Source organism: Lissotriton helveticus, chromosome 5_1 (assembly GCF_964261635.1).
Source record: "Lissotriton helveticus chromosome 5_1, aLisHel1.1, whole genome shotgun sequence".
NCBI lineage: Eukaryota > Metazoa > Chordata > Amphibia > Caudata > Salamandridae > Lissotriton > Lissotriton helveticus.
In genome coordinates this window covers 770,502,756-770,518,314 of record NC_136065.1, presented here as the reverse complement: position 1 = coordinate 770,518,314, position 15,559 = coordinate 770,502,756, and the positions used below count along the sequence as shown (strand labels likewise).

General features: G+C 45.4%; 1 protein-coding gene across 1 annotated transcript in view; it reads right to left on the bottom strand.

Moving 5' to 3' along the window:
• The window catches only part of COL13A1 (collagen type XIII alpha 1 chain), a 396,595-nt gene that overhangs the window by 163,016 nt on the left and 218,020 nt on the right, over positions 1-15,559 (bottom strand). Inside the window, exons 26-27 of the mRNA XM_078643241.1 lie at positions 5,516-5,560; positions 5,058-5,108 (exon numbers count right to left, since the gene is read on the bottom strand). Of these exons, the coding sequence (XP_078499367.1) occupies positions 5,058-5,108; positions 5,516-5,560 (96 nt within the window). The remainder of the gene's footprint in view (positions 1-5,057; positions 5,109-5,515; positions 5,561-15,559) is intronic.

Genomic DNA, 15,559 nt, shown 5'->3' with positions numbered 1-15,559 from the left:
GTCAGTCCAGGAGTGCCGGATCCATGCTATATTTTTATCATATTCCCATTTAGATCAATGTAGTCATTTTAAAAACCTGACATGCATCTGGCACTCTAGGACTGCCTTTGGAGAGCTCTAACACAGACTAAACCCAACTCCTTATGAAGGTAGAAGTTTGGACCGCCTGGGCCTACGCCCAACAGTCTCCTACAGATTTGATCTCCTCCTGCTGGAGCTTGGAACAATCACAATTCTGTCCCTTCACTTTTTTAATTTGCTGTTTCGCCAGTGATGGGATGCCCCTTGCAGTCACTGCTGCATGTTATAAATTAGGAATCATTATCAACAGGGATCTACCACCAATGGTTCAAGTCACCTGTGGTAATATCCCCACTGAAAAAAACATCACTCCACCTCTAAATAAGCATTTCTCACTGTGTCCCTGCAATTTGACACTGGATGGTCTTTGGGCCTCATGCTTAACTCATTCAACAAAGCAGTCCTCCACTTTACATCTTTCTCTTCTGTTCCCATCCCCTGCTTATGTCTATCCACTTACCGCCAAACAGCTTGCCCGGCTCCTCTTCATTTAGAATTCTACCTGTATTTTTTAATTCTTCAATGCATAAGGAAGTGTCACAGCTTTTGCAGCATCTTTCCAAGAAATGATAAAAAATATATGCCCATGTCTCTCACTGGTCAGGCATTAATCACTACTCAGGTGCTTAGCAAATTAGGCTGTTGTAACAGCCTGTTTGTGAAGGTTCCCTCAGAATGTATTTTCCCTAGTGCTTAATTTGAGCTGGTGGTTGCCGTGGGTCCACCCGCACCTATTTGAACTCTTTAAATATTTCCCGAGAGCAAGAGAGGGAAAACACATGAAGGGAAAAGAAGGAGGTAGTGAAAGACGCAAATACCGTCACAGAGAGAGAAAGCATGGGACCCACAAGAGTGAGATAAAAGGGTAGAGAGTGTCTGGTAGTGGATTAAAGTGGCCTGAGGTAGATTTAGGACTACGCAGCCATGTTGTCGGACCACAATCAAACACAATTGGTTAACATCCCAACACCGTATTTATGAATGGGGGAATAAAGCAGGCCCCCTGCTGTACTGGCTAGCAGCCTGAGATCAAGAGTACAGGGTGATCCCATATATACGCCGAGACAATGGACAACTCGCATATACAGCTCATGTATCAGGCCTTCGCTGAATACTACTCCAAGCAAATGTGAGTTGCACCCTACCTAACATAGAGAACCCTGCTCCCACAGCTAATGATCTACTAATTCGACCTTTCAACACAGCTCAGAGGGGCGAGCTTGAGGCCACACTTACACTAGAGGAAATACAATCAGTCATCGTCTCATTGTAGTCTGGCAAGACTATGGGCACAAATGGGTTTCTGGTGAATTTTACTGGCGCTAATCTTCCCTACTAGCCCCAAACTAGACGGTTGAAAAAGTTCACCTAACACACAACATAAGAGGAGCAGCTATTGTTGTTATTCATAAAACCGTAAAAGACCCTGCAGAACATATCTTCCACTGACCGGTCTCGCTAATCAATACGAAAGCAAAAATACTAACGAAAATTCTTGCTACCGGGCTAATAAGGGTCATATGCTCCGTATTGCAACCAGACCAAAATGACTCCATACTGAGACATGCAACCAGACACTGTATCAGACACCTTAATCCTGGCCAGAACAGGTGACCTCTAGGGGCCAACAGGCCTTGGGCTCATTGATCTTGGGAAAGTGTTTGATTGGGTCAATTTGCCCTTCATGTTTCATATCCTCTGTTGAATGAACTTTGGCCCCTGCTTCATACAGTTGATCAGAACACTCTGCAGTCAACCCTAGGCAAGAGTCAGGGTAGTGTCTTCCCTGTTTCCAATCGAAAGAGCCACTAGACAGGGCTTCGTGCTCTCCCCCCACCTATTTGCACTGTTGGTTGAGCCCCTAACGGAATGAATCTGCTGCGATGTCCAGTTCTCTGGGATCCACTGGGATACCCCACCTGAAGACTGAGTATCACTCTACGCAGATGACTTGTTGGTTAATATACAAAGGCCAGCCCAGTCATCCGCAGACTGCTAGACATCCTACATATATACGGCAAAGCCTCTGGCCTACGCGTAAAATTAGACAAATCACAACATGAGCCTATAGAAGGACCCTACCCCACAGCAGAGGCAACTCACCCCCTTCCAGTAATAGTCGCACCCTTTAAATAATTGGGGATACACTTCACTACTGATCAGCAACTATGAAGGTGCTCCAACATTGCCCCACTGCTCCTTGCCACACACAGGGAACTCACGGCCTGGGAAGAGCTCCCCATCTCAATCATTGTTGGGAAGTCTTGCCAAAGATGGTAGGACTACCACACTTGCTATACACCCTCCAGAACTTCCCCTACACCATACACCCCTCCCTCTTCAATAAATTATTGCAACCCTAACCAAGTTCCTATGGGCAGGTGCACAGCAACGGGTCGCTATTGTCATATGCATACATGCGCCCTTTGATGGGGGATTGGGGATCCTGGACATGTGACTCTACTACTGGGCACCGCAGCTAATCATAATTAACTATTGGAAATTTGAAGCCGGTGATGACCTGACATATCACCTAGAACACACCACCCTTCAGACATGGGACCTAGAGAAGATCCTTTATGGCACACTGGTGCTTAGGGGGTGCCAGAGCCCACTCGAGCCCCCCTGACATGTTTGCACAATGTTCTTATATACATCAACTGGCACAAACCCATCACCAATGAAAAACCCCTATGGCACAGTTCCTGGCTACCTCAAGTCTCTTGGATGTGGTTCTTTAGGCGTTGGGACCTCACATGCATTACCAAATTAGAAGATGAGTGGTGCAATAATCACAAGAAGTCTTCTGCAGAATTAAGAACAGAATTTCAATTGCATAAATCACAGATTTTCCATTATTTACAGCTCCGATATTCTCCATGAGTATTAATAATTCTCGATGATGATTTTCCATCATAATTCTCCATGAGTATGTGTTAAAATGTGTACGGGGTGTTAACAAACTTCTCTCCAATAAATAGGTAATTCCTTTCTGGGGTGAGTTAGGTGGAAAGGGAAAAACAACCAAAAACGGTGTGGGTGTACGGTGAGGTATTTCTGCATGGAAACAGCAGTGAAAAAAAGACCTTCCGTTTACTTTGAAGAATTTTTCATGAGAAAATATGCATGGGTATATTTAATCATACAAAATGGCAATTGACAAAAGCTTTGCAGGAATATACATGGAAACCAGTTACTGTTGAATACCTCTAGTATAATTCTGGAAACCTATGTGGATTCATGCATGTTGATCTGTGTTGCAGACACGCTTGTCGATTCACCAAAATGCCAGGGGTAACATCACGTGTCCTTTGTCACCAATGGCATCACAGGAAGTGACATCATATGATCTTTCTCACCTGTCTCTTAGTAGCCTCTGTCACCAGTCTGCCCCACTCTCACATCCATCTCTTTCTCACCTGTCTGTCTTTATATCGCCTGTCTCCCCAGCTCTCTCAACCGTCGTTGTCTCTTCCTCACTGCTTTTTCATTGCCTCGCCCTCTTTCTCATTTCTCTCTATATTATGCCCCTCTTTCACCTGTCTGTACACTCTTTCTCTGAGCTATCTCTCACACGAGTCTTCTTCTTCTTCACCTCTTACACACCTGTCTTCCCCCTGAGTTTTCTCTTACTGACCTGTCTACCCTGTTTCTCAGCTGTCTCTCATCTGTCTTTTTATCGCTTCCTACTCACACTTATCTCTCTTTTTTCAGTCCTTCTTACTGTGTTTTCTCATCTGTTGTTAGGTCTTTTATCACCTCTCTCATATGTCTCAACTTCCCTATTGACCTGTAGCATTCACATCATGCTCATGAACTGGCAGAGACATGGAAATACCTTTTTGCCTTGGCCGCCCTAACCAGCAAAATATTTAAAATATTTTGCAGGTTTGTTACTTTCTACGGCGATCCTTAGACTTCATTGTTTGTTTATGCCTTCTTAAGCTGCTAAGTTAGCTGAGGGGCACCTCAGAGGAGTGCTACCAGGCCAGAACAGTGCCATAATCAGGTTTCAGCACAGCATTATTATGTTTCATTGCAGCGTGCATTCTACTCTTGAACACATTTACACGTTTAAAGATGCAGTCAGAGGTCCGTGGTCACAGGGTATTACCAAAAGAAAGTAAATGAGGCTTATGAGAGTCCTTGTTTAACTTTTGATCCTGCCATGTCCTTTAGGGCATCTAAGGTCAGGGGTCAGAAAGGCAGGGCCAGGGGTAACAAGGGACAAGCCAGAGAATTAGCTGCGACCCCATGGTGACCCTCTAAATGAGTTCAATGGGTACAGGTTTCTGTCTTGCTTTAAAAACCAGACCTTCAGATAACTTGAATAGGAGGTGTAATCCATGCATGCCTTAGCTGCAGATTCTAAACACAAGGTAATAATTCACGACCACAAGAAACCCAAGCATAGGCAAAAGCATTACACCTGGCTCGCCTGTAATAACCACAGTAAAACATAGTAGGACCATTGAATCTTGTATCGGAAATTGGAAAGCAGACAATAACTGTGTCTCTGCTTCATTCACAATATAATTCATCCACCTGAGATATGAATGTAATTAGTGCTGACATAAGTCAGGTAAAGCTGTCTATACCCAGCCACAAAAAGGGATGTGGCTTTGGCTCGGATGGGCTTCCATTAGCAGGTATTTGGAGAAACTTAGGGCTCTGAAATGAAACAATGAGGCTGATCAAAACCTATCTGTTTCCAAATTATTGTAACTGGACTGAACATACAGGGAAGTAAACTGTCTCAACATTTCCTCTGAGGTAATCTTAAAATGGACTCTCTGCAATGTGGCGCAAATAAAATACGAAGATAACATGACGTACAGCTAGCTGTACCAGCCTTGTTAGAGTATCCTTTTTTCGCAGTTTAATCAGCACAGTACAGTATCTAATTGATTCAAGTTGGTAATGTTGGAGAGTATGCATAGACAAAAGCTTCCAGGCTTAAAATCAGAATTTCTTACCACAGGTCCTGGCGTTCCATCTTCCCCTGGTGTTCCAGCTGTTCCTACCACCTAAGGACATTATATGGGGAAGAAAAATTATTGGGGAAAAAAAATCAAACTGGATCCTCAAATTGTTTGTTAATGCAGGCCACTAACAGTACGTCATCATTTGATGCATATATGCCTATCACTCTATTCCGGTTAGTGGTTGTACCTCATCCTCGCAGGAATAACCTCTAATTATTTGTGAGGGGTTAAATGTGCTGCTGCATTCTATATTTATTTTATGAACAATGCTATGTTTCAACCTGAAGCCTAGACTCATTAAAAAAAGAATAAATAGAAAAGAATAACTAGTCCCATAGGACCATTGGCATGACAGTGCTCTCATGAAATTATCAAATTGTTAGTGACATGGGAGAGCTCAACAGATTCTCGCATGAAAACAAGCAGACATATGCTGTCTCTTTACCTACCGACTCCCCAGGGCTTCCTCTCTCTCCAGGCTCTCCCTTGTCTCCCTGCAAAGAGAACAACACAATTATAACAGGGCTCCCACTTCTAGCTTCATATTTAGCCACTTAATAAACAGTAAAAGCATAGAACAAGGGCTAAAACGCTTCAAATGTGTATGCCACGACGTCTTTGTATGTATTTGTTCCTGTATTAATTAAGAGCTTTAAGGGACCGAGAATGTATGTGTGCACCAACGACACCTTTTCCGTTCCGATAAACTGAAGAATCAGACTCATGTTGTCATCGGCGAGATGCGAGAGTAGAGTTAATGCTGATGCTTCGGCTGGCTGAAAGGCATAGCATGCATAGATTTTTAATAATCTGCAATTCATGTTTCTGTATCTGAAAGTTGGATTAATATGTTTTTAGATTTACATCATTCAATTTATTTTTCTACAGCACGGGTGTGCGAATAAATATTTGGGTGTGGTACTGCTGAGACTATCAGGGTACCAGTGGCAATTGTTAACCCCGTTTTGATAAAATTGAATACTGAATCCCTAACGGCTGAAATAAATTACCTCAAGGCATCATACAGTCTTTGTTCTAAAACAGAATCAAAATGTAAGTTAACCAAGATGTGCCCTCTGATTTAGACAATTGACCCTCAATACCCTTTGTTGAATTTAATCAGTTAATGGGTGCCAGGTTGTTACTCCCATATCCTGCAAGTCTGCTGAAAGACTAAACGGATGGGGTCAATTTTACCCGCAGAAACATATGTTACTAATGAGAGACAATCTCTCATGATCAGTTAATTAAATCCATATTTTAATCACACTTTTCTCTATTAGTCCCAAAAATCTTATTTGTATGACAATGCAATTCTCTGTGTGTTAACTACTGTATTAATACATTTCCCAGTGATGCATTTGAGTGTCATTGTATTTCAAACTTCATACATGCCTTCTTCAAGAGAATAACCTGGACCCGTTTTAAATTAAATTACAAATTCAGTTGCAGAGATTTAAACAATCTAATAAGGCATATATGCCATATTAAATTACCCATACATAAGGTCGCACACTGCAATCCATGGCTAAATGAATCCCAACACTAGTGTCATAAAATGGAGCCAATACAACGGACATGTTAAAACCGTTTACATTGTTGCCCCTTGTTGGGGCGGAAAAGTCCTCTATATTGTAATGGACGTGTCCTCCTGCCCTAAGTGCTCAATTGTACTGCTGTGTTGATACCTAATGCTGATTACTGTTGTCATAGGGAAACACGGATAATGCGTGTGTGCAATGACATAGGTCTGTCTCACGGATTGCGGTCTTCTTGGAACAGAAGGGGCGCCCAAAGCGCTACCCTCATAGTGGTGGAAGGTTACTCCTGCACCAGAAATTAAGCACCTCGACTGTGGTGGTGGCAGCATGCTGTGTAGTAATCAGTAGGAGTGAAGAGATTCTTTTTAACCAGTGCCATTGGAATGAGGCCTACATGCCCACTTACCTTTTTAAAGTTCTGCCACTGGGTGCTTAACTTGCCCCATGGACTACATCAGTTAGTAGTAAAGTGCTGAGCAGTGCAGGAGTGGTGACTCTGCACTGGTTGTAGGTATGCCTGGGAAGGGTAGAGTCCAGGGATAGATCAACGCTGTGCAGTGTGTGCATGGTGAATGAATGTACTGGGGGCATGTATAAATGTGATGAGTACATTACATGAGAAATTAAGTGTTGTGCAGTGCATACATGGTGAATGCACGTCCTGGGTGTATGTGTACCTGCGACAAGCCCAATACATGAAGAGTGCAGTGTTGTGCAGTGCACATATGGTGAATGTGTGTACTGCCTGTATGTGTGCCTGCAAGTGCACCGTACAGAAAGGCTTCAGTAGTGATCAGTGATCAGTGAGCGCAGAGTGAATGTGGGAGCTGAATGTATGTATCCCTGTGGTGGCAAAATACATAGAGGTAACAGTACTAGACAGTGTGGTGTGTTGTGTACATAAATTAAGTGCAAGTGTGCCTGTAATGGTACATTACTTGGAGGATCCTGGGTTCCTTTTTGAGAAGCTCAAGTCTGCCTGGTGAAGACGTGAGGAGGTAGAGGGATCCCCAGACAGATTTGTATTTTCCTTCATTTCTTTGAACTGAGTGTAACACAGTGGAAAAGGGAGAGATAGACTCCTCCAATACACTACAAAGTGTTCTCTTTGATTCAGTGAGAGATCACAAGGAACGGGCCTGAACACATCTCAGGAAGGAGATGGGGCTGATAAGGGAATCATAAAGTGTAGGGATGAGAGCCCGGGATTAATCTTTTGAGTCACATTTCACTGAGACTGACCTCCAGGTGTGAACTCTAGTTATCCCCTTGGTCTGTGTTGTCAGACCATCAGCTTCAGAGCCTCAATTGTTGTGACAGTTGGCTACATTAGAAGAGGCAGAACCCCAGCATAAGAGTAAAAGGCTGAGACGCTTAATCACATTGGTGTCTACAAACGGACAATAAAAATGGGAGGTTGAGACCCCAAAAATATTCATCTGCCAAGCAGCCAGACTGACTCTTTGAAGAGGGAAAACTCTCCAAGACTTCTGCCTTTGGCCAAGACTGGGGACCATGGCCTGCTGGTCTCTCTGCAGGCTGAGGGGATATCACCCATGGAAACAATGAGCATGTGCTCTGGAGCAGGGAGCACAAGCACTTGCCTGTTTTCCAAGGCAAAGGTGTCCTGTGAGGAGGAAGAGACTCCGTATCCTAGGAGAGATCTGCTGTGAAGATAGCCGTGGGCAGATTGACATGCGGGAACAGTAAAGCAGGTGTGGCACAACTTGAGAGACCCTGTATGCTAGGAGGAGCCACTGTAGAAGATACTGCTGGATAACGAGAGTCAAAGACTGAGCAGAACCTTAGGGGCGGTCCCATATTCCAGGAGGGGCCATTGAGGTATGGACTTCCATGTGGTGAGGGCCGGCTCTTTGGTTGGTAATGTTGCAGCAACTCCGTATGCCAGAAGGGGCTGCCCATATTAAGAGTGCTGTGAGGATCAGGCTGCCTCCAGAGAGCTGTGAAGTTGTGTGACCGTTGAGTCACAAGAAAGCATTGAGGATTTCACCTGACCTGCCCCCGAGAACTGAGGTGGACGTCGTGGGTGCATCATCAAATTACAAATCCAGAGCATTAGAATCCAACACCCTCACCCATTGGGGCATTCTGAACGTACCGTGTCGGAGGAGTAGCGGAGTGCCTCCAATTACTGCCAGAGCTGAACATATAAGCTCAAAGGAGAGCCTGCACTTGCAGGTGCTGTGATGCCTCTTGTGTTCAGCCTACTCACTGAACAGTACTGGAGCCTTGCGAGAGCTGGTAAACTCGGGCACCCATTGAGACATTGCGCGCTACCTCTCCGCTGGAACGAGCAAGACTGGTTATGGGCCTACCAGACCCCGGGGGACTCGCTTCTAAGAGCTCTGCAATTCCAAGACATTTTTGACTATTTTCCAAGAGTTTGAGTAAACTCTTGAATAAAGGCCTACTAGTGAACATTCCTTGATGCAGTTACCAGCGAATGGGGAATGACCCGACACATTACGAAGAGCCGGTGGGGTAGAGATTTGGCAGTGAAAGGGGAAATGTGTTATTGTTTATAAATATCATAACCTTTCTTTAAATGTGTAGAGTAAAAAGCGAAATGTATCTTTCTAAAATGTATTTCTTATTGGCATTTTAGCATTTTCGTTGACATTGTAAAGACTGCACAGCAGTGTGCTCAGCATGAGCAGTGCGACTGATGCAACATATTTATGAACAGCACAGTAAGTGAAATGGTTGAGGGTAAAAAAAATCCACTGCATCATTGGTAATCTGCTGTAAAAGGTATAAGGTGTAGATATGTGGACGCACCTTTGCACAGGCGATGTTAGTTGATGCCAAGTGTATTATAGAACAAAACTGATTGCAACCGTAATTAATGTAACTGACCCTCAATCACCGTATATGACAGGGTTAATGCTACAGCAACTGAATTCAGACCAGCATGTACACAGGAATGTGTTTTGGGAGTGCTGTGGCCAGTCAACCACCAGCAGATGATATGGTACAGTTGGTTTATAGCTCACAAAGAGGACTAGAAAGGTTTTTCTTTAGCTTGCAGACCTTCACGGAATTTCTCCAGGAGGGTATCTCAACTGTCAGTGATAGGGTATTTGTGGAGGCCTCTAGTTTCCTCTCAATGTAAGACTTTACTCTCTACCTGTGCATTAACTACCATGGATAAGCCCCAGGTAGAATAAGTGGGGGTATTTACCTCCTTCCACTCTTGGGTAAGCATGCATTTTGCTAGGATAAGGGCCAGGTCTATGAAGTGTGTCAGCCTGGTTTTTCTTGGTATGAGGTAGCAAACCCAATAGGGACACTTCTCCAACTTGCGACGGGCAGCTCCAAAACGTATGTATATAGTCTGCATCTTCTGCATTACAATGGTGACAGGCTGCATCTGTGCATTTAAAATAGAATTTGTGAGGACTTAGGTATGTTCTGTGTAAAATATGTAATTGTATTAATTTGAAGTGTGCATTGCGGGATACTAGCGTAGGGTAATGTATCGTTTCTTACCTGTCTGTGTCGTTTTGCAGCTTGAAGACTTCCTGGATTCATTATGCTGTGCATTATTCCACCATTTAGTGATTGGCCCGGAATTGTAGTATTTCTTCTCTAATTTTCTTTTGCGTGGCCCTGGTGGGTGTCGACATACCACCATTTGGCGTCCTTCGTGACGTCGCCACGCTTCCTGCGGATGCTCCCACCTTTGGTCGCCATCTTTGGATTATTTTTTCTTTCTTCTTTTCCTTTTTTTTCCTCTTCTTCTCCTTTTAAAGTCTCTTTCCTATTTTAATAGTCTTCCTCCTGTCTCATCTTTCTGGCGGAGGAGGAGGGGATCACTAGTGAATCCAGAAAGTCTTCAAGCTGCAAAACTACACCAACAGGTAAGAAACTATACATTTTGCAGTGGGAATCTTTCTGGATTCACTATGCTGTGCATAGACTTTGTAGCGGTTTGTTAGGTTTGTGGTGGCTGGGTAGAAGATGAGCTCTGGTTACTGAATATGTGTTTTAAGACCTTCTGTCCCACTTGCGCTTCCATGTTCATTTGAATATCTATGCTGTAGTGCTTAGTGAACGTGTGCACTGATGACCATGTTGCTGCTTGGCAAATGTCACGTATAGGTGTGTTTTCTAGAAATGCAATTGTTCCTCCTTTCTTCCTTGCTAAGTGAGCATGGGCTGCTCCTTGTAAATGTTACCCTGCTTGTTTGTGGCAGAATTGTAAGGTTTGTGCAATATACCATGCAATGGTATTTTTGGTAACTGGTCGTCCTAAAAAAATGCTGGCAAAAGACACAAAGAATTGCTTTGACTTCCTGCACTCCTTTGTCCTTTCTATATAGTGCATTACTGCCCTCCTAGCATCTGGTGTTTGTAACACTCTTTCTGTGCTTGTGCATGGTTTTTGGAAAAAACTTGGTATTTGAATTGTCTGATTGATGTGGAACCATGACACCACCGTTAGCATAAAATGGGGGTCCGTTCTCCTTACAATCCTATCATTGTGTATTTATAGGTAGGGTTCTTGTAGTGTTAGCGCTTGTAATTCACTCACTCTTCGTAGCGATGCGATAGCTACTACGAAAGCTGTCTTTAGCATGAGCATGTGCAGCGTTGCCTTATGAATAGGCTCAAATGTTGCCTTCATCAATTGTGTTCGCACTAAGTTGAGGTTCCATGCTGGAGCTGGCATTCGGTTTGGAGGTGCGATTCTCTTTGCCCCTTCTAGAAATCTCTTTACTACTTGGGAGTTGAAGAAACTCTTCCCCGTTTCTCCTCTTGTGTAAGCCACTATCACTGCTAAGTGCACCCTTAGAGATGTGTGGCTTTGTTTATTTTGTAGTAGATGCATTAAGTATTTTAGAACAGTTGATTCCTTGGTAACTTTTGTTTGTAGTTTCTCCCTAATGCACCATTCGGAGAATCTTTTCCACTTTGCCACGTAGCACTTTCTTGTGGTCGGTCTCCTTGCCTCTCTGAGCACCGCTATTGTGCTTGCCGGCAGTTTGAGGTGTACAAACTCTAGGTCTTCAGGAGCCATGCTGCGAGGCTGAGGCTATCTGGCTCTGGGTGTAGAAACCTTCCATTCTGCATTGTTAACAGGTCCTTTCTTGTGGGGAACCTGTGTGCGGGCGCTTGTGCCATCTCCATGATCTGTGAGAACCAGGTTTGTCTGGCCCACTGCAGTGCTATCAGTATTAGTGTCATGTTGCTGAATCTGCATTTGTTTAGTACCCTGTGTAGCAGTGGTATCGGTGGAAAAGCGTAGGCAAATGTCCCTGACCAGCTTATCCATAGCGCATTCCCTAGGGACCGTTTGCCCGGTTGTCTGGATGCCAAGTTTTGGCATTTTGCATTTTGGTGTGTTGCAAATAGGTCTATTTGCGGAGTTCCCCATTTGTGGAATATCTTTTGGATTTCTTGTTGATTGATTTCCCATTCGTGGGATGCCGACTTCTGTCTGCTGAGTCTCTCTGCTTCCACATTGTCCTTCCCTGGTAGATGTATTGCTAGCAAGTCTATTTGTCTTGGAATTGCCCATCTTCATATTTCCTGTGCCAGCACTGATAGTGTCACTGATTGTGTACCTCCTTGCTTGTTGATGTATAACATTGTGGTAGTATTGTCCATTTGGATTAGTACCTGTGTCCGTACAGTTGTTTCTGAAAGGCTTTTAAGACTAGGAACACTGTCTTTAGCTCTAAGTAGTTGATGTACTTTATCGCATCCTGTTGTGACCACAGTTGCCTCACCTTGAGGGTGCTTGTGTGTGCTCCCCACCCCCTCTGGGAGGCATCTGTTGTGATGGTCACCGTTGGTTGTGTGAAAGGTTTCCCTTGTGTAATGTTCCTCTTGTTCCACCACGCTATTTCGTGCTGTATTGCTTACGTGACAACCACTAGATCTTTCCAGCTCCCTGTTGCTTGTGACCATTGTTGTTGGATCCATTCTTGGAATGGCCTCATGTGTAGGCGGATATTTGGGACCAAATGTATGCATGACGCCATCATTCCATCAGTTTGCTGACTGTCCTCACTGTCAGAACTTGCCCCTTGTGGTACAGATGTGTCTCCTTCAATATGAACAATGTTCTCTTTGCACTTGGAATCACCTTGCTCTGTATGGTGTTGATCTCGGCACCTAAGAATATCTTTACTTGTTCTGGTTCTATTGATGATTTTCCCCAATGGATTGAATACCCTAGTTGGGCTAATGTTTGTAGGACTTCTTCCATGTGCTGCCTCCACTTGCTGTATGAGTTTGCTTTTACCAGCCAGTCGTCTAGGTATGGATATACATGTATTGCTTGCCTCCTTAAGAGTGCTGCTACTACTGCCAGGCATTTTGTGAAAACCCTTGGTGTGGATTTGAGTCCTAATCCCAGCACTGTGAACTGGTAGTGAGCCTTGTTGATCATAAACCTTAGTAGATGTTTGTTTTTGCTGTTGATGTGAATGTGCAAGTAAGCTTCCTTTAAATTGATCGTTGCCATGTAATCCCTTTTTTGAAGCTGGGGTATGACCTCTTGGAGTAACGTAATTTTGAATCTTTGAGTTTTTATGAACCTGTTCAAGAATCTTAGATCCAGAATTGGCCGTAAGATTCCGTCCATTTTTGGTATGTGGAAGTAGGTGGAGTAGACCCCATAAAGTGTTTTATCCTGCCTCCTACTGGTGTTGTGTGCTGGGGGAACTGTTGTTGATCTTCAGCCACACCACCAAACTCCCATGGACTGACCATCGATACGTCCACTTCACCTTCAGAACACCCACCATCCACAGACACCAGCACCTGCTCCCACGAAGAAACTGGACCAGAATCACCAACGACCAGCTAACCTCATCGCTCAGCAACTCCACTCCAACCATCGTGGAAAACAACAACGCCAACACCGCAGCCCAAACCCTGCACAGATGGATCTCCAACAGCGCCAACACCATAGCCCCCCTCAAGAAAAACTGCAACACCCACGCCAAGAAAGCTAGATGGTTCACCACCAAACTTCGAGAGTCCACACACACTTGCTGCCGCCTCGAAAAGGCCTGGAGGAACACTAAATCCACAGAAGCCCACAACAACTTCAGAGCCGCCTCCAACGCCCACCACCAACTCATCAGAAAAACTAGGAAAAAAGCGATTGAAGACAGAATCTCCACTCATGCACACAACAGCAAAGAACTCTTCAACATCATCAAGGAGTTCGCCCAACACACCAGTGAGTCCACCGACATCCCTCCCTCACAAGACCTCTGCAACAAACTCAGCACATTTTTCCACCACAAAATCAAGAGCATCTACGACAACTTCGACGTAGACAACCAACACACTGAACACTCACCAACCACCCCGACACCCTGAAGCCAGCGAACGACAACTGGACAGTCCTCACCCCCGAAGACACACTGAAGACGATGAAGTCAATCCTGTCCGGGGCCCACATGGACCCCTGCCCCCAACACATTTTCAACATAGCCGCCAACACCATCGCACCCATGCTCTGCCACACCATCAACTGCTCCCTGGCAACCGCCTCGTTCCCTGATGACTGGAAACACGCTGAGATCAACCCCCTCCTGAAGAAACCCTCGGCGGACCCCACCAACCTCAAAAACTACAGACCCATCTCCCTGCTCCCTTTGCCAGCGAAAGTCATTGAGAAAGCCATCAACAGCCAACTCGCCGCATTCATAGAAGAGCACAACATCCTCGACTCCTCCCAATCCGGCTTCAGAAAAAACCACAGTATGGAAACCGCCCTCCTTGGCGCAACAGACGACATCCGTACCTTACTGGACAAAGGAGAAACAGCAGCCCTCATCCTCCTCCACCTCTCAGCGGCATTCGACACAGTCTCTCACCACAACCTAATACGCAGACTCCACGACGCAGGGATCCAAGACAAGGCCCTCGACTTGATCCGCTCCTTCCTCTCCGGCAGAACGCAGTGGGTCAGACTCCCCCCTTTCCTCTCAGACCCTACACCTACCACCTGCGGAGTCCCCCAGGGGTCCTTCCTCAGCCCTACACTCTTCAACGTCTACATGGCTCCGCTCGCCCCCATCTTCAGAACCTAAGGACTCAACATTGTGTCATACGCATACTTTCGAGAAGGCATGGAAGCCGTCGCCAAATGGATGAAAAACAGCTGGCTACAACTAAACACAAACAAACGGAAGTACTCATCATGGGCCCAAACCCAGATGCCTGGAACGACATTTTGTGGCCCACCGCCCTCGGAAGCCCACCCACCCCCATGGACCATGCACGTAACCTGCGAATCATCCTGGACTCAGAGCTCAAAATGGACCACTAGATCAACTCTGTCTCGTCCTCCTGCTTCCACACCCTCCACCTCCTACGTAAGACCATCAAATGAATCCCCGTCAAACACAGAAAGACCGTCGCTTATGCCCTGGTCACCAGCAGGCTCGACTACGGCAAAGCACTCTATGCCGGAATAAACAAAAACCACACCCGCAAGCTACAGAACGTCCAAAACATCGCGGCAAGACTGGTCCTCAACCTTCCAAGCCACTGCCACATCTCGCAGCACCTGTGCACACTCCACTGGCTCCCCATCGAAGCTAGAGTCACCTTCAAGCTAACCCACGCTCACAAGGCTCTCCACGACACCGTACCAGCATACCTGAACAGCCGACTCAAATTCCACGCACCCCAAAGGACCCTACGATCAGCCCAGCTCTCCTATGCCGTGGTCCCCCGCACCAGAAATACAAGATTGGGAGGCCGCTCCTTCTCCTTTCGCGCGGCCAGTGCCTGGAATGACCTTCCGCTCCACCTCGGACAGAAACCTCAACACATGACTCTTCGACAGACACCCTTCTTGATGGACTGGAACCTGCGAACTCCCCCCACACCCCCAGCGCCTTGAGACCCTTACGGGTGAGTAGTCACGCTTAACAAACACCTGATTTGATTTGATTTGATCTT